General features: G+C 29.5%; 1 protein-coding gene across 2 annotated transcripts; it reads left to right on the top strand.

Annotated features, from left to right (window-relative positions):
• Positions 1 to 1,439: 1,439 nt before the first annotated feature.
• On the top strand, positions 1,440 to 19,113 carry LOC106779293 (truncated transcription factor CAULIFLOWER A-like). Of its 2 annotated transcripts, XM_014667374.2 has the most exons (9): positions 1,440 to 1,713; positions 1,842 to 2,033; positions 9,942 to 10,017; positions 17,872 to 17,936; positions 18,178 to 18,277; positions 18,382 to 18,423; positions 18,494 to 18,535; positions 18,660 to 18,754; positions 18,863 to 19,113. In XM_014667374.2, the coding sequence occupies exons 2-9, from the start codon at positions 1,849 to 1,851 to the stop codon at positions 18,969 to 18,971; spliced, it is 714 nt and encodes a 237-aa protein (XP_014522860.1). In that variant the 5' UTR covers positions 1,440 to 1,713; positions 1,842 to 1,848; the 3' UTR covers positions 18,972 to 19,113. The 2 variants fall into 2 exon arrangements, with proteins under 2 accessions (XP_014522860.1, XP_022632265.1); XM_022776544.1 differs by lacking the exon at positions 1,440 to 1,713 and having other exon boundaries at positions 1,730 to 2,033.
• Positions 19,114 to 19,388: the final 275 nt, after the last annotated feature.

The raw sequence follows: 19,388 nt of genomic DNA, 5'->3' as shown, positions 1-19,388 counted from the left end.
CTTCCTCTGACGTTGAACCTCACACATTTATCATATAATCTTGATATAAACTTTATACAATCAACATATAAAGTGAAATTTTTGCATTTCACTTTTATATATTAAGATTTAGTCATTTCACTTTTATATATTAGGATTTAGTCATATCTATATCAGATATAAAATGTTTAATAATAAAATTAATTATTTCTTCCTTACAATTTATAAGATACTATAAACAATGTCCTTTAAAAAATTTAGTTAAATTGGATAAAAATTAATTAATTAATTAATTAATAGTTTGTATTTTTATTTCAAAATTAGCCATAGGAAACTTAAATGTGTGTTCTTATAATTTTCATCTTAAGAGAGAAATTGTATGCAATTTTTAACTTTTTATTAATTTTTAATAAAAGAATATAAATACTTTTATATTATTCTAGATATTAATAATTAACAAACCATTCAAATAAAATAGATCTTATAAAAACAATAACACTTTATTTAAAAGTAATAATTATGAGTAGAAATAAAGAAGTACAATTTATGTTAATTAAAAGTAATTAATTTAATTATTTTTAATACTAGTATTTTTTTTCTCTTAAAATTGGTGTTGAGATAATAAGTATTATTTTTATTTTGAAACATATATTTTAGAACTCGATATTGAGTGGGAAAAGAAATAGTTGATATCTAATATGGAAAATTGGGATATGATAAGTCTTGAACTATGAATCAATTTACATATAAAACGCCTACTGAAAATATTATTAATCAATTTTTTTTTCACAAGTCTTTTATTTGTATAAACTTTCATGTGAAGTTTAAACCCAATTCAATTTTATAAAATCAATACACTTATTTATATATGTTATAAATATTTTTTATCATTAGTCAATATCAAATTTTTATATAAAACTTTCACCACTTGAAATCTTCCTCCAATAAACATACTTGAAAATGTTGATATGAAATTTCTATAATATAAACAATGTCACCACTTAGATTCCTCCTCATTTAAACATACTTGAAAAAAGTTGGTACAAGATTTGAAAGTATACGAAACTCTCAGTACTTAGTTGTAATGAATTAATATATATTTTACTAGTGTAACTACCTACGACAGATAAATTGATTGTTGAAAGCATCTTGATATTTTAATAACTTTTTTATAATAAAATACGTCTTATCATTGTATTGATTTATTTAAATTTATTTTAAAAAATATTTAAAACAGATGAAACATAAATTGTCAAGTATAAATTGTAAAAGATAAAAAAAATGTTAGAAGTAAAGAATAAATGACATTGGGATAAAGAAACAGAGCAATTGCAAACATATTTCCATGTTGGAGTCCGCATGTGTGGAAGCTGACCCCACAACCTCGTAAGTTGCTGTCATAATCCGTGACATAAACGACGTGTCTCTCTCCAACAATCCCTCATCGACAACGCATCGTACCCGATTCTCCTTCTCCAATACAAAATCGACACCGCATTGTACCAAACCCAAACCTCGTTCATCTCTCTTTCACCCCTTTTATTATTTCCATAATTTTCCATTATCCTTTTACTTTTCTTCACCATGGAAGAAACTATCTTCACTTTCGAATCGTCTTAGCACACCACAAAAATAGAAAGATACCATGCTATTATATACGCGAATTCCTCACTCACACCACCCACTTTCTCTTCTCCTTTAATCCTTTTTTTATCTTCTTTTATCTTCTCTTAGGTATTATACACTCTCTCTCTCTCTCTGTGCTCTGAACTCACTCTAGGGTTTCCTTATTTGCGTGCTGTTTTCTTTGTCTATCTATTTTTCTCTCCCTTTTCTTACTTGGTCTTTCTTAATTGGGAAAGTTTGAAGATGGGAAGAGGAAGGGTTCAGCTGAAGCAGATCGAGAACAAAATCAGTCGCCAAGTCACCTTCTCCAAAAGGAGAACCGGTTTGCGCAAGAAAGCTCATGAAATCTCTGTGCTCTGTGATGCTCAAGTCGCACTGATTGTCTTCAATGCCAAAGGGAAACTCTTTGAGTATTCTTCTGAATCCAGGTTCGTTATTTAACCGACCACCTTTTCAGTACCACGTTTATTGTTTCTTTCTTCCTTTTCTCTTCTTTCACTCCTCAGTTCTTCACCAGATTGATTCTTCTTCTAGATTCACTGTCATGATTCTCTCGCCTGATTATATATATACTTACATGTATACATACCGGACAATGCAAATCTATCTAAATTAACCAGTTATTTGGTTAATTATCTCTTTTTTTGTTTGTTCATCTTTTCCACTTTTTTTCATTATCCACCTCGCTTAAAAGTCAACCCCACCAAGATTTTAAATTATAATCACACCTACAGTTCATCTCAGTATCTTTGTTGCTGTACGAAATTATGCAGAAAAATAATGTACACGACCATAATTGTGGTTGCCTAGTTACCAAAAACCTTAACCTTGCATTCAAAATCGCATTGTAGATTTTTTTTCTCTAAGATTTGGTACTCGATTTTTAGCCGGAAAGTGTAATACGATCTAATTTGATGATCTTGTGTTTTCATTCTTTTTTGGTCTAATTCTGGTTCTAACCATGAAAGCTTTTGTTGTATTAATTATTATTGTATTCCTTTTGTTGAATGTGTTCATATTAACTTCAATGAATCGTACTGGTGAATTTAATATTGAAGACAGCGATCATTTTCTGGCACAAACAGAAACAGTAATAAACCTCTGATTTATATTGGACTTTGAGTATATCGTTTTGAAGTGTATTGATAGTTATATATAGTACAATGTTTTTCTTGTTTGCTCACTATAAATACACTGATCCACCACCAAACAAATACATTGAGAGTACCCTAGAGCTTTTCGTTCTATTTTTGCTGCTACACTCAGATTTTGTAACCTGACGTGGCTGATTATTTATTATATACACTGGTATAAATATTATGCAGTATAATATAATAATATGTTGGAAGAGAAGAAAATGAAAGGAATTGATATTTGTGAGAAGAGTTTTGGGATTCATGCACCATTAGTAACATGGATGTGAAGAGTAACCAAGAATAATTATATTAATTATACATCTTGATTTTATGATATAATCTTTATCTATCTTCATCATCAGTCTTAAATCACAGTTTTGGCTGTTCCTTTCTTCCTCATCTTTTCCAAAATACAATTTCATGACTGATGAAAAAGGATTCTGTTCTTCTTGTGTTTTAAATATGCATAATATGCATGCAGATCGAGGCATTTTTTCTTACACATAAATTTATATTAATTTCTAAATTGAAACTAAACATTGCTCCGGAATCTCCCGTATTCCTTTAATTTTTAAATATTAAAACAAAAGATAGTATGTTAACTTTTTGATATTTTTCTGTTAATTTTTAGAATCCCAAAAAATAAACATTGAACTGAATATATGTAGCTTTTACTGTGTGATATAATTGCATTTTTTTACATGTGAATATTAGAGCGGTCAAAGATAGTACTGTTTTGGAATGATACGTTCGTATAGATTTTGTTTTTTTTTTTCTTTTTAATTTTAAGATGCCATTCATGTATATTAATAGTATTAATCTAAACTGAATATTTTAAAACTTTTAACTGTTGTTTAATCTTCCCCCTCTCTCTATATATAATTTCTCTCTCTGAATACATGTGTAGTTTCTCATGGATAAACACACATTATAATCACTAACATTGTATTCATTACCATTTATTTTAACCCTTCTTCTAGTAAAATGTATTTTACTTTTGCTGCAGAATAATTTCAATGAAATGGACTAAAATAATGTTTTTCAATGTCAATTTTGAAAACCAGTGCTTTTAAAGTGAGGGATCAATTGATAAATAATTGAAATTACTATGATTTATTTAACTTTCATCTTGTAAAATGTAATATACTTTAATTTTAATCACACATTAATTTCATTGGAAAGAATTAAAATAATCTTTTGTAAAGTCAAACTTAAACCAGTGCTATGTAAAGTGAGTAGCTAAATTGATCAAAACTCGTAATCTTAATAATCAAAGTTGTAGTTTAATCAAATAGAAACTGTATTTTGTCTTTCTGATGATTTCTTTCTCTTAAAAGTATTTCTCGTAGAGAGTTTTATGAAATATAGATATCTAGAGTTTGATCCTCAATTCCTTAATTTCAAGCTAATTTTGATTTACAGATGCCATAAATGTCTATCATACATGCAGCTGTATCTATGGCTACACTCTATACAGTTTAATTTCTGTTGTTTAAGACACAGTTACAAACACATGAAGGTTGTTTTGGTCATCATGGCATGAAATATTCATCATTATATTTATAGCTAATTTCTGACAATAAACTTACTTTAACGTTAAAACTTAAAAATCTGTTCTATGTACACCAATTATATCTGTTGGATTTATCTAGATTTTCATAAAAGAGTAGTTTCTTGAAGAGAAATAGTTGTTGTCTCGTGAAAAGGTTGCAGTTCCAAATCTTGAGAACAGTCTGTGAAGGTCTATATATTCCCATTCCAATCAATACCCTATTAGGTAGAATTCCATCTCATGCACTAGGTCCTATGCTGAATACATATGACTGTATATGCATACTAGGTTCCTTTGGTGCTTGATTGTTTTAAATTTATTTATATTTGTTAAATTTATTGTGTTATTTATTATCATATTATTATCTAACAATCTATTAATATCTAATAAGTATATAAAAACCTTACCTTACATATCATATCAGTTTATAAAATTAAATTAAACCTAAACTTCCCTTCTTAAACAAATTTAAATATTGTACATAAAAAACATAATTACAGAAAAAAAAGACATGAAATGTTAATCATCGGTGTTTGAGTCAAGAACATGTATAATTATTAAAAAAACACCATCGACAATTAGGCAACAGTTTAAGGCTGTTCTTTAACATTCTTGTTCAATGTTCTTCTTGAAGATTGAAAGTATTTATGGCCATGAAGGGCCCTCTCTGACAAGCCAACAGATTCTGTGCTGCCATATGTTCATGTTTAGGCAAACAATGCATCGTAGTATTCTGAACGATTCTCTCTTTCAACCACCAGCATGAATGAAGAGTTATGCAGAACCCATAGGGTTTTGCTCACAAAGAGGTTTCTGACTCCATCTTTTTCTGAAAAAAGCATTGCTTGAAAAAGGGATGTATCAATGTCGCTTAACATTGGACTATGGAGTTCTTCCTCCACAGCATTTAATGTTGAGGTTCCCCTTTGGATCTGCTGATAGGTATTTAACCTTGTTGGTTTCTCAGACACTGCATTTGCAGGTGGAGAATCTATTGAGAAATGGCTATTGTGTGAGAGAGAGAGAGAGAGATCATTGTTCTGAACACTGCACTTCCATAGGAGCAGGTTTTAGCAATAGAAAAAGCTGACATAATCTTCGTACAATTTTAAGTCTAAATAAAAATTCTGATATATTTTTGTATCTATATATATATATATAAAATACCTTGTTAATATGTACCATCTCTTTTCTAATTACATCAATCACTCTCATATACCTTTTAATAATTTCCCTAAAAAAGGAGAGGAGAAATTAGTTATGCACTATTTTAGTAGGATATTGTGTAAGCCATATAAAAAAAATGTATGAAAATGTATGATGGCAGATGGTAAAAAAAAATAGTCTTAAAGGTAATATCAGTTATAAGTATTGCATGAATGCATATCCATAGAAGAGATAATTATATAATTTAATACTATGTTGTCTATATACATATTTCTATCATGTTTATTGTTTTATTCCACTTTTATTTTTATTTTCTCTATTTGAAATTTAACTGTGAAAAAAGTACACGAATTTTAAAAAATTACAATTTATCAAAAATGAAATGTGCTGTCAATAACTAATTATATGAAATACATGTAAATTTAATGCATTTAGTCATAATTTTCAAACTATGAAGAGTACAAGTGCCTACCATCACCCGATCTGTCATTGGTGTGTGGAGGTGTGAAGTTTGGAATTGAATTGAACCCTGATTTTAATTATTAAGAAAATATTGTTTGTAATTTCATGGAATAATAATTAATGACTAAAATAATCATAAATTTAATGACGACCAATATTAGTTTAAAATTGCAAAAATTTGTCAATAATTGTTGTTTTTCAACGAATTATTGATGGATTAAAATTTGTTGATAAAATTGTTGTTGACAAGATTGTGACAAATATCTTCTGTCGATAAATATAGATAGATATATCTTTAAATATAAACTTATTTTCTAATGTATACGATCAATTTTGATTTTATTGTTCTTTCAAATATAAACTCATTTGTTTTTGCCAACAAAATTGTAAAATATCTTAGTGACTTCATTTGTAGACTTCTCTAATCAACTATTTTCTGCATGTTCAAGTGAAGCATGTCAACTAATAGCATTATTTACCATCTCTTTTATATATATATATATATATATATATATATATATATATATATATATATATAAACTGATCAATCTCAGAGGTATATATACAAAAGTGTTTGAACCGGAGGGCTGACAATTTTCACATGTAATCGAATGAGCAAAGGGAATTTTTTTTGTCATGAAATGGTCAAATCTTGTAATTTGGCACCAACCCTTTTTGGTATAGGTAAAATTTAACCACTTCATCTTTCAAAATTCTAGTACATTTGAACTTGATGCATGGACATCTAATTCCTCTATTGAGAGCATAATATTTATATTGTCGAGCTGTTCGAAGAAACTCTCCAACTCTTAAGAGAAAAGTTTCATTCAAACTTCTCTTACCACTGTAACAACGGTCATACATCTAACCACTGTGGATGAGAACTTCAACCATGTTTTGTCACAAGTTAAAGGAGGAAAATGTTATGGAATTCGAACCACTACTTAAAATGACTAAAGATGCATAGTTGACCCCAACATTGAGTTTTCAAGTTAAAGATCCAACTAATCAAGTTTTGTCCCTTGGAGGCCCTAAACATCAATTGATTGACATGTCGGGTACTTCAGGGAAGTTTAGAGAGCTACACATAACCAAGGTTGCCTTTGTCATGTTTAGTTACTAGACTAGGTTAGTTAGTTTGTCTAGGGTAGGTTTTGGTTAGTTCTAGAATTAGTTCTAAGGAAATATAAATACTAGACTAGTTTAATTAGTTTGTTTGTGCATCTAATAAATTTGTAGGATTAACAACCTAACCTTAAAGCTATGAACTCATCCTGTAGTGTTGTCAAGTTCATATTGTAATGTTGTCAAACTCATCTTCTGTAGCTGTTGAGCTCATCTTCTGTAACGGTTGAGCTTATCTTCTACAACTATTGAGTTTGACCTATTATGTTGTTAAGCTTAGTCTGTTATGTTGTCGAGCTCGGCCTACTTGACTGTTATACAAAATTTAAGCCTATGACCACATCAAAGCAGTTCTAAATAAGATTTCCCACTTAGACCCTATTTTTCACTAAACAACCTAAATGGTCATACCTAGTTTACTAACAAGGATAACTCAAGGTTCAATGTATATGGACCTGCCCAACACCTAAACCTAACCTAAAAATCAAGTCTTTCCCAATGCAATCACTAACCATTAACCATCAATTCACTGCTGCCCTAATCTAACACACCAATACACAACAAATTTGTGCCATAATGCAAAATGGCTACCAATGAAAGTTAGGTGATCGATTGTTAAGTTAGTAAAGCTATGTTGATCCACACACAGTAAAGGCTTTTTCTTATCACAAGTGTCATCAAAACATTCACAAGTGACAAACAATGGTCACTGTACATCAAAACTTTCCTCGATGGTCCTTCTGACATGAATACAACAGATTCCCTCCATGACCGGTGCAACAATAACCATGGTAGGGTCCTTTGAAGAGCGGAATAGTAGAAAAATGCAAAGAAGATCCTCGACGACAAGCTCCCTCAACCCACAAACAAAAAATTGTCATCGAACGATCACAATAAGAAATGACCACATAACGATAACATAACGACAACTTTACAATTACGTACCACGATGAGGGTAATGTCACGGATTTTTGCTAAAGTTAGAACTGTACAGATGAAATTGTGGAGGAGAAAAAAAGAAATTAGAAAAGAAAATATGAAATGTCAATTGTATTCATCAAGTAAGTTATCGGCAAATTAATGTATTTGTTGATAAATTAAATAATCACAATTGTCAATACATTCATCAATAACTAAAATTTAACAATGAATATATTCATCAATAACTCAATAAAAAATATCTGTCTAAAGCATTAACAAATTATGTTTTTTCCTGTAATGTGAAATGAAAATTTATTCTGCATGCTTTTGCTTCTCAATTCTTTGTCCAGTGAATAGTAACTCTTCTAACTTTACTCCTACACATTGTGCACATGGTTTCTTTATTTTATTCCATACCATTACTGCTTCAGCAACTATTTTGATGTTGTTGCTGAGTGATCATTGTCAGAATTTAATTGCTATAATGATTGTTGTTATGGTTACTTTCAGACTCCTGTTGCTACTTCAATTACTATGAATATGCATATCATAGGTTTTCGCCAATGGAACATTAAATAACTTAAAGTGTTTCATATGCTTGAAATTGATTTTCTTTGTATAACATAGTTCTCACTACTTCATCATACATTACTTTAAACTTTATCCCGAGTTCATAAAAAAATGGATGAGTTTGGTTGAAAATTTTAATCTATATAGAAATTGTTAGTTGGAATGTCTCAATTACTATTTATGATTGAAATATCAAAGAAATAACAAAAATGTAAACATAACTTATGTATTATTCCACAATTATAAGAATATATTATATCTTACTAAACTATGCTTTGCATCTTATTAGAAAGTAGCATCATATGTTGACTTTAAATAAATGTAGAGTAAAACAATAACACAAAGTGCAATTAAAAAAAAAACTAATGAAACATTATATCCAACAAAAAATTATAGAACTAAATAATTTATAGAATAATCTAAATAAATTAGACATTAAACTTGTTCCTTGAATAGTTGAATTGATAAGTTATATTTTATGGAGTTGAAGAGTTTAGGTTACGAGGGTACAATTATTGTTTTTAATGTGACAGTCATAATAATGTTCAACTTAATAATTATATCATTACACGATGAAAATGAAAATGGTGTCAGAAATAAAAAAAGGGAATGAAATGGAGAAAATTATTTATTTCAGAATAGAAGAGAATGGTTAAAAGTTGTAACTAAGAGTAAAGTTTAAGAATTTAAAGAATTAATTAAAGTTGTACCATAAATAGAAAAACTATCAGACATCAAAATTATGATTTTGATTCTAAAAATTTTAATAATTAAATACAATTTTTAATTATAGTGACATCTCTGACATTGTCTCTATACATGTTTCTCTCTTTCCTTGGTAAACAATCCATTCCCAAGAAGAGAGTGTACTTTGCTAATTTTCCATTTGACCATGCCATGTGATCCAACAGGACCCTAACAACTATACCTATAATTTGGTAGAAGCACTCACTGTTGCAGAATATTCCTTAGTTTAGTAGGTTGAAATCACAGGTTAACCAGAGGGTACCCTACTCTAAGTATCCTAAGATGTTTTTAATAACAATTGAAAACAATGGAGATATATATACCCAAATAAAGTATCTATAAAATGCAAATAGTATCAATTTACATATTGCTTTTCTATACAGGTAGTATTATTTTGACATAGGATAAATCTTCATAGACAGTCAGTCTACATTCACTATTTTATTTTTTTATCTCTTTTTTTTATTTACAAATACAAAAATTATTTTTTTAATGATCATAATACTTCTAAAAGTGGATGGCTAACTGATACAAGTGAACTTACTCTTAAATAGAACATAGTCACATTTTTTTGATTTATTTTTGTAATTTTATACTGAATAATATACTTCTGAGTATTAATTTTATTTAATGTTTTATTGTTTCTATTGTGACAGTATGGAAAATGTCCTTGAACGATATGAGAGACACGCCCACATAGGGCAACTTGTTGAAGATGGTGATGAATCACAGGTACCTCCTCGAATCACAGCTTTTTTAATATCTATAAGCATATATATATATATTATGCATCGCCAACACTGAATATCTGAGCTTTTGTATTTAAACCTTCTGCTTTGATATATATAATGGATGTTTTTAATTACATGAATGTGGCTGAAAGATGCATTTAGTGGTATACATGAAGCTTATGCGTATTATTTATACAATTTTGCTGTCACTTTAACATTTCTATGAGTGTTTGATGCAAGTTAATCAAAATTGTGTAGTTTTCAAACTGAAGAACCAAAATCAGACTGTAAAAAAAGAGGCTATTTATAGTGTAGAGGTGTAGGATTCTCTTTAGATGTTCAGAAGGAATATGCATATTAGAGCTAGAACACAGGAAGAGAAAACTTCTGTCATCTAACATCTTGTTTAATGTAAACTAGGTTTCATTCTGGTATTAGGTAGAGAGACAATATATATGGACATGTACACTTTTAATAAAACCGTCCAACATAATTGTAGGGTTTGGAACCCTAAGAGCAAAAAACTAGGTCATGTCTAAAAAGTGACCTATAAACACTCTAACACTCTTTTCCTTTAATCAACTGAAGTGTCTTTTCCATAAAAACTGTGAAACTTTAAAGAGAATATGATTTCAAATGCATTCACCGAATGACATCAAGAATTGGTTTTACCCTCCTCTTTCAAAGTTAGGTGTCATTTGCTAAGTTTCCCTTAAAATCACATCAACACATAATGATTAGCAAATTGAGAAGCAAGTGAGAAAGACACTGTAAGAATCTGTGGTGTAGCAGAAAGTGTAGAAGAGAAGATGTTAAGAGGGATAAAGTGTAAGCATGAGAAGCTTGACGAGAGTGTGCAGTAATAGGGAGAAGCTATGCATGGAGAAAAAGACAAAAGGGAATATGTTTAACTAATAGGTTGTACAATAATGCAGAGAAGGAGAAACAAATCTTTAGCAATCCCTTGTTTTTGGGTTGCTCAAAACAAGAGTGAAATTGAAAAAAAAAAAAAACCTTTAATTTTTAATCAATATTTTCCGTATTTCACTTACAATAAAATAAGAGAAATCATATAATAATTTCTTAGACAACAGGTCAGAAAGAGAAGCCATTAAATTTCCACGAAAATTATGTAAATTTCTTATGATTAAATTTATTAAAAATAAAATAATAACACAAAATTGATAATAAAATTCAGTTAATATTTTGCTTATATTTTTTAGTTGCTGCAAATATTTTATTAAAAGATAAAATTTTAAAATAAATGCTTACAAGAACATTTAACGCACAATCCTATAACACTTGGGAAATATAAATAATTTTTTTTATTTCACTAATCTTCTTGGTGTGTTTTTCTTTTACTAAAATTCATTGATTTATAAAATGCGAAGATTGAAATCAATTGTTTTCATACTTCTACCAATACAACTTCCTTCTTTTCTTGCTATTTTTCTAGGACCAACTAAAGTTGAGCAACTTCAGTTTGTAAATAACTACTTCCCTCAATATCAATATGTTTGCTTGATTCTTATTTTATTATTAGATATTTCTTAGTATCATTACTTTATCATTAAGCTATATGTATTGCTCTCTAGCTATTAGTACAAAATCTTGAATGAATTCTAGTTTTGACAACCATCCTTTTAACTATATCAATTATTTATCTCTTTTGTTGGCTTTACATGGATTTTATTTGTTGAATCCAAATCCTTCATGTCATTTTTTTACAATTAAACCTTCAACTTTTCAATTTCATCATATTTAAACTTGTTATTAGCATATCATTAACATAAAGTATGTAAATTATATAAGTGGATTTATATATGAAGAATCCAAACAAACTTTTCATACCATTGTCTTATAGCAAGAAAAAAAAAAGCATTTTAGCCACACAAAAAAATCGATTATTAAATGGGTCATTAACATCTCTAGCCATTGAAAATAAATAGTGCCAAAAACCATAATAACAAAATTGTTGTGACTAATCGGCCACTAAATATTTAGTCACCTTGAAGTATTGAAGATCAATTTCAAAAGTGAACATTTGGTCACTAATAGGAACAAATTTTAATTTAATAAAATGGTTTCTGCTAATTTGGTCGAAAATAAGCATCGTGGGTGTAGTGGGTGTATTGTATGGTTGTCTGGTTAGTTATAAACCAAATGATCAACAGTTAATAAGACACATAAACAAACCACCATCAGGACCAAATGGTCGAGGAGTTTGACCGATCGATCAATGGTCAAAGAAATTAACTCTAATGTCAAACAACTTAAAGGTAAAGTGTGATTACTAACAATTAAACCGTAATTAGGTCATAATTACACTATTTTTAATCAAAAGTCATCCCAAAGTCTATTAATATAGGTTTGAGGTAAGAAGGTAGATGATTGCAATTACTACGCCATTAATATCTCAAATGTCAAATGCTGAGTTGAATTTAGTATTAGAGTGCCTTCGACAGGTACCCTTCGAACGATTTAGAAGAACTGCAACAAGAGGACTTGGAGCTGAAGACAACATATGGACCCTTTGACAATCTACTGACTGTTGGATTGTTGACCTCGACCCTACATCCCGAAGCATTGGAATATTTTTTAAGTAGTCATACTGCTTATGAGTATGATAATATTTAGTATCACAACTAGAACAAATATTTCAGTGTAGTCAACTCTTCTTCAAACCTTTTAACAACTAGTTTGGCTTTATATCTTTAGGTGTCATAATCATCCTCCTTCATCCGATAAACTAATTAGTTGTGAAGTGTCTTCTTTTTCACAGTTAATGTAAGTAGTATCCATGTCTAATTAAGAATCAATGACTTTATCTCATCTTTCATAACAAGCTCTTGGTTATTAGTGTCTATAATATAACCTATTTCTTCATAGTTTTCATGTTCTCTTTCAACAATCAATATATAATTAATGCATTTTCTATTAAGAACGTAAGACCAATATGAACAATATTACCTTTATAATAATACATGAGCTATAGTATACAGATATGGTACATTGAGTCATTTTTTAATGTTAACTTCCATTTACTAACATAGGACTCTCAATTATAGGATTTTTTAGGATATCATTCACATTTACATAGACTAGATAACTTTGTTTTAAGTTTCCAGTGTCTATCCTCATCATATATAATAGAAATGCACTTCTTTTTATTTACAATTGGGTTTATTTTTGAAATATTAATTTTAGTAAGGAGGCTTGAATAGAAAGATTCATCAACTTTATAAACTTGATGAATCTTCACAGTGTTGCATATCTCCAAGAATGTGGACAAATGAGTATAAGGATTTTCATGAGATAAGCTATTAAATTTATTGTTTTGCACCAAGTGAATAAGAGCATACTTTATCTCCATATTTGTGGCATTCACCCTTGATTGAACAATGTTATTGAAATGAAGAGATCCTGTGACCGTCAAAGAGACTGTCAATGTGCGTCTAGCTTGTCGTTCACCTTCACCATTAGGATTAGCAGCCATGTCTTCTCCTTCTTGATAAGATGAAGAGATGAAAGATTGATTAGGGATGGAAGTTACATCTTTAACTTCCTTGTTTTTCCTTCTTCTACTATTATTCCTTTGAGAGGTTCTTTCAATTTCCATATCAAAGAGCAGACTGTCAACTCGCTCTCTTCTTCTCATGCAAAATAAGAAACACTAGAAAAGACAAGGTGAACGAGATATAGTGAATAGATACACAATGTAACTATACAAAAGTAAGAGTAAAGAATAAATGAATGAATTAAATGGGCCTAAGCCAGTAAGAAACACACAATTTGTCTAAACAATAATCAAATCCCCAACAACGGCGCCAAAAACATGTTAACTATTTGGTAAGCGTACCAAATCATTCAAGTAATATAGATTGTAAGTCCAAATATCATCTCCCAAGGGATTTGTGTTTGCCTAGATAATTATGTTTACTTACTAGTTTAAGAAATTAATATAAATAGTGATTTATTCAAATAAGTTTAAAACATGTTAAATTACTAGTTATAAAGATTGTAATTAATAAAGGTAAAGGCTAATCGGATTGGATTTCATCATCCAAACTCTAATCGTTCGTCGATGCAATATATCTTTAACATATTCAAGCATCCACATCATATGTAAACAAACTTTAATTCCTTATAAACAAGTCCTAAACATTTATGTGAAAATACTAATACCTTATATATTAAAACATAAGATTTTCATTAAGAAAAGATGTCAAGAATGACCAAAAGCCTTGGTCTATGTTTAGAGCCAAGCCTCTTGATTGTTTTATCCATGTCTAGGTTCCAAAACATTTTCCAATAATTAGATACTAACATAATAACATAGATATTCCATAATGTAAATGAATAAAACAGATATAACATAAGGAATATGAAAGATATTCTATTGCATAGAAAAAAATACAAAGAATTTACATTACATTCAACCCCAATGAAATGGAGTTTAGCTACTCATATACATTCTAAAACACAAGAATGGATTAGATGATGAAAATGATGAAGGTTTTAAGCCATAAAAGTGTCTTAACACGTGTCTTGAACTATAGCTGAATTCCTATGTCCAAAACTACCCTTTTCTTTGCCTCTCGACACTTTAAAAAGTCACAAAAAACACACAAGTTTTTATAAGTAATTATTTTTTGTTTCTTTACATATTTCAAGTTGGTATCAAAATTTTCGATTTTGGTATCACCAACACATTAGTAGTTACCCCTTACCATTGTTGTCCATTGTCATTGATAACAATTACAAATACGTGTAGCCCACACATCATCAAACATCCCAATACTATCAATACGTGTAGTCCACACACCTTGGCTTGTAAATCCCATTCGTTGCTGCCACAAATAAGGTCAACGTGACCTCTTAAACCCATTTAAAAGGGTGGTGACATATTATTTGACTTTGATATGAATACGAATTTATTGGTTCTTTTGCTAAATGATCTCTTGTTATGTCTTTATTTTTGTGGTTTTAATTCAATATTTGTTATGAAAGGTTATAGAGAGAAACATAATCATTTGAGAAGAATGGTTTAATTAATGACTAGTCATTTGCATCATATACATTATCCATAAAGGGTAAGAGTAATTTCAATATTATTAGCTTTTGTCTCAACTTGAATTCTTGATTCTAAAGCTATTGATCACATGACTCCATTTCTTATTAGTTTTCTATTGTCATTTGTTTCCTATACTATATCAGTGTCAGTCTACCTTGTTGAGTCTATGGATATACTATTTTTTTCATTCTAATCATAGTAAATTAGATTTTGGAGCTTTTAAATGTCGAATTATTGATTATCCTTCTAATAAAATGAGGTGCACATACTTTCATCTTGAGAGTCACCATATCATTATAACTATGAATGTCACTTTTTATGAAATAAAATCCTTTTATCAATTCTCCACTTCAAGGGGACAAAACTTGAAGTAAATGACCTCTCCTTCTTGTCACTACCATAATTACCTTTACAAAATGCTCAATTGATGAAATCACCAGAAATGGATTGAACACTAGTGCGAAAAAACATTCTTATACCGATTAAAAATGTTTTCTAATCTTGTTATAGATCTGGTATAAAAAGTGTTACGTATTAAAAAAAATGAAAGTGGTTGTATATACTAAATTCAAACATATTGAAACAGAACTTGAATGGTGAAAAGATTATAAATGCTAAATTGAAACAAAACAAGCATACAGGTGAAAAAAGGGTTAAACATTATGTTGCACTGTAATTATAAGGTTTATAAGATCTATGGCACCAAAAGAAAACTTCAACATATTTACCCATCTAGACTTGTAATATACCACAAACATAGTACTAGTAAAAAATGCATGAGAGATCGTGACAAACACTCCAAGATGCATACTCTAGCTTGAAATCAGAGTATGAGACTTTGTTGCCGTGCTACACACCTAACACCAACTCTCAATTTGTCATTCTCTCCCCTACAACTATGTGATTGTTACTTTATGGACTAAATCAAATCAAATAAAGCATCTGGTATTAATTTATGAATATTGTGCATTGACAATCAATGAAAGTTGTCAATTTTAAAGGATGAAGAATGAAAATGGTAGGAAGAAAAATAATGCAATCAAATATGAATAACAACTGTTTTGTTTTATGGGAATCTGAAAATCTTTTGGTGGTTGGACATTGTTGGAAATCGAAGTTGTGGGTGATGACCATGGCTGGATGGAGGAGTGGCGTAGTGACAAGAGATGACATTTGGGTAGATAAGATATATGGAAAAAAAAAGAACTCACGAAAACAGTTGTCGGCGTTAGTGTCGTGGTGGTGACCTCTTAGTGGTGGAATATGTGTGGTTCTACTGCTAGAATTTTGAAAGTTGGAGAGTTTGTAGGTTTCAGATTATAAAAAGAAAAAAAAAAACTACATACATGTTATAATTAGAGTTAATATAGAAAAATTTCTATTTATTACAAAAATGTCATCGCATTTACTTTTTATATCGATTAAAACTATAACCGAAATAAAATTTGTTATCTAATTTATATTTTAGACTAGCTATAATTATAATTAGTATAAAAAGTGTTATCTTATTTACAGTTTTGTTATTGTACCATTTTTTATATATGGTGAATTATAACCGATATAAAAAGTTTTTATAAATAATGTTTTTATCTTTGAGGAAGAAACCCAATTAAGAAAGAGAGAAAACTCTTTTTTATTATATGACGCTTATTTTAATCTTGATGGAGCTTCAATATGTATGGCTCAAAGTAAATGATGAAGATACAGTGATGCTCATGTTAGCTTCTCTCTCCTAAGAGAACTTGGAAAAGAAAAAAATTAATGTCGAAACTGAATTACACTTAAAGAGGTTAAGTTTATTCTCTATATAAGGAAGTTTCACCTTAAAACATCGAGAATGTTAAAGATACATTTGAGGTTAAGGATATTCAAGAAAGACGAAAAGTCAAAGAAGAACTTGTCTAAATGATGATTGTAGATAATGCAAATAACACATTCAAAGATTGTTTAAGATATGGAAACAAAATCATCCAACCACTACAATTTGACAGGTGGAGTATGAATATCCAAAGAGACTAAAAATTGTAGTAGAAAATCCATTGTCCCAACTTAAAAAATAATTATAATGTTTGCCACAACCACTCTTTTAATGAAAGGTTGTCCCAAAATTATTTTGGTAATGATTACTTATATAGTCACCATTAAAAAGTACTTTTAATGATTTAAAAATGTCACCTGGTCTCTTTGAAAATGATTCTTTTAGTAAACTTTGTTGAAAAGATATTTTAGCATTGCATTAATAATCTACCAATGCCTTATGTTGGAATGCTATGTCTTCCTTTATTAGGTATGATTTTCTACGCAAAATGAACAGGAAAATTCATTTGACACAAGCTTTTTCTAATAAAATATCAATTTAATTGAATGGTAGTATAAAAAAAATGAGTGTCAACGTATCAATGTTGATATAAATAACTTCCCATATTTATTAGATTTACGTAATATTTTTTTTAATTGTGGATTTTAGTCCAGTATTTCCACTTTATATATATATATATATATATATATATTTTCGTGACTTGTAACACATCAAAGTTTCTATTTAAAAAATATAATGATTGTTTGACAAAACTAAAATTTTTATATTGATTTAATATTATCTTTATTTTTTATTTTTTTTATTAAAAAATTACTAAACTTTATTCTTTTAAGATCATTTTATCTTGTATTCTGTATGAAATGACATGATATTATTACTCTTTTGAAAAAAAACAAGCTGAAGTTAGTTTGAAATTAAGTGTGTATACGTATGCTCTGAGCATCAGTATCATTCTATTGTAGGGCAACTGGTCCTTGCAATGCTTCAAGCTCACCGGAAAAGTTGAAGTCTTAGAGAAAAACTTAAGGTACACTATTGATCCTTCTGCTATAAACTTAATAACTTTGAGCTATGCTGCTAGTCTTTCAATTAATTATAACGTTTTTCTCTTCTCTTCTCACCAAAAACACCCTTTTGCTCTTTTTTTTCCAAATGATGATTTCTAAGAAAAAAAGTCTACCAATTTAACACCAATATTTTAGGTGATTTTTTCAAATTTCTTCAGACACAATAAAAATTAGAAATAACTTATGATAACCTGAACATAGGAACTTTGTTGGACAAGATCTGGATCCCTTGAGCTTGAGAGAGCTTCAGAGTTTGGAGCATCAGCTTGACACAGCTATAAAGCGCATCCGAACTAGAAAGGTGAAATTTGGTCAAACAAATAAGAAAATTAAAACAAATGCATTTCAAAAAGTAATACATTTGTTTTGCTAATGTTGATATGATGATTATGATTGTTGTTGCAGAACCAAGTGATGAATGAATCGATCTCAGATCTGCAGAAAAAGGTAAGAGGGTGAGTGAGAGAATAATTATAGTTGCATATAATAGTAACAAAGTATGGTGTGGATGTGACAGGCAAAGCAACTGCAGGAGCAAAATGGGACGCTTACAAAGAAGGTATATGAGTTTTGTATTAGGAAAATGATATTTTGACACCAATTTTTTGACACCATTTTAATACTGTACACGTGTCAAAATACAATTTAAAAAAGATTGACATGTTTGTTACATTGATGAGTAGATTAAGGACAAAGGAAAGGCAGTGGCTGAACGTTCACAACAATGTCCTCCACAACTACAACTACATCATAGACTTATTCCTTCTTTAACACCTGCGTATGTATCTCTTCTCTCTTCTCACCATCTATAACAAACATACACTCAATCTTGGTGGTGTATATATTATAGAGTTTTGGGATTATAACAAGTGTGAAAATGGTGCAGTGAGAATTCAGAAGCAGTAGGAGCAGTGGAGGAAATGGATGAAGGAGGAGCAGTTCCTAGTACGACAACTCTGATACCATCATGGATGCTGCATCAGTTTGCGAGATGAAGCAGCGTGGCAGTGTTATGTTTGTGACATGTGATGAATATTAAAAGCATAAGCTTATATATATATGTATGTGTCAAAAACATAAAGTATAATGGTATAGCCATCCATGCGTGATATAAGTTGATAACTGCTCATTCTTGTATAGGATGTGCCTTCAAATGTCATTGGCCAGAATGCTACTATGAATTTTCCATGCAGGAACAAACTTCCTAAGAAGGAAGGCTTAAGAGGAAACAAAGTTACTATAATGGACCAAAATTCTCAATGTTTCTCCTTATACTACCCATATTTCTTTTTGCACCCCCATATTTTTTCAAAATTCCAACATTATCTTTTATATTTTAAAAAATCTTACGCTTCATTACTTTTTTTTTAATGAATTTCGAAGTTTATTAAAAAAAAAAAACTAAACGAAAT

This window comes from Vigna radiata, unplaced genomic scaffold, assembly GCF_000741045.1.
Source record: "Vigna radiata var. radiata cultivar VC1973A unplaced genomic scaffold, Vradiata_ver6 scaffold_190, whole genome shotgun sequence".
Lineage (NCBI taxonomy): Eukaryota > Viridiplantae > Streptophyta > Magnoliopsida > Fabales > Fabaceae > Vigna > Vigna radiata.
This window is presented reverse-complemented; position numbering and strand designations above follow the sequence as displayed.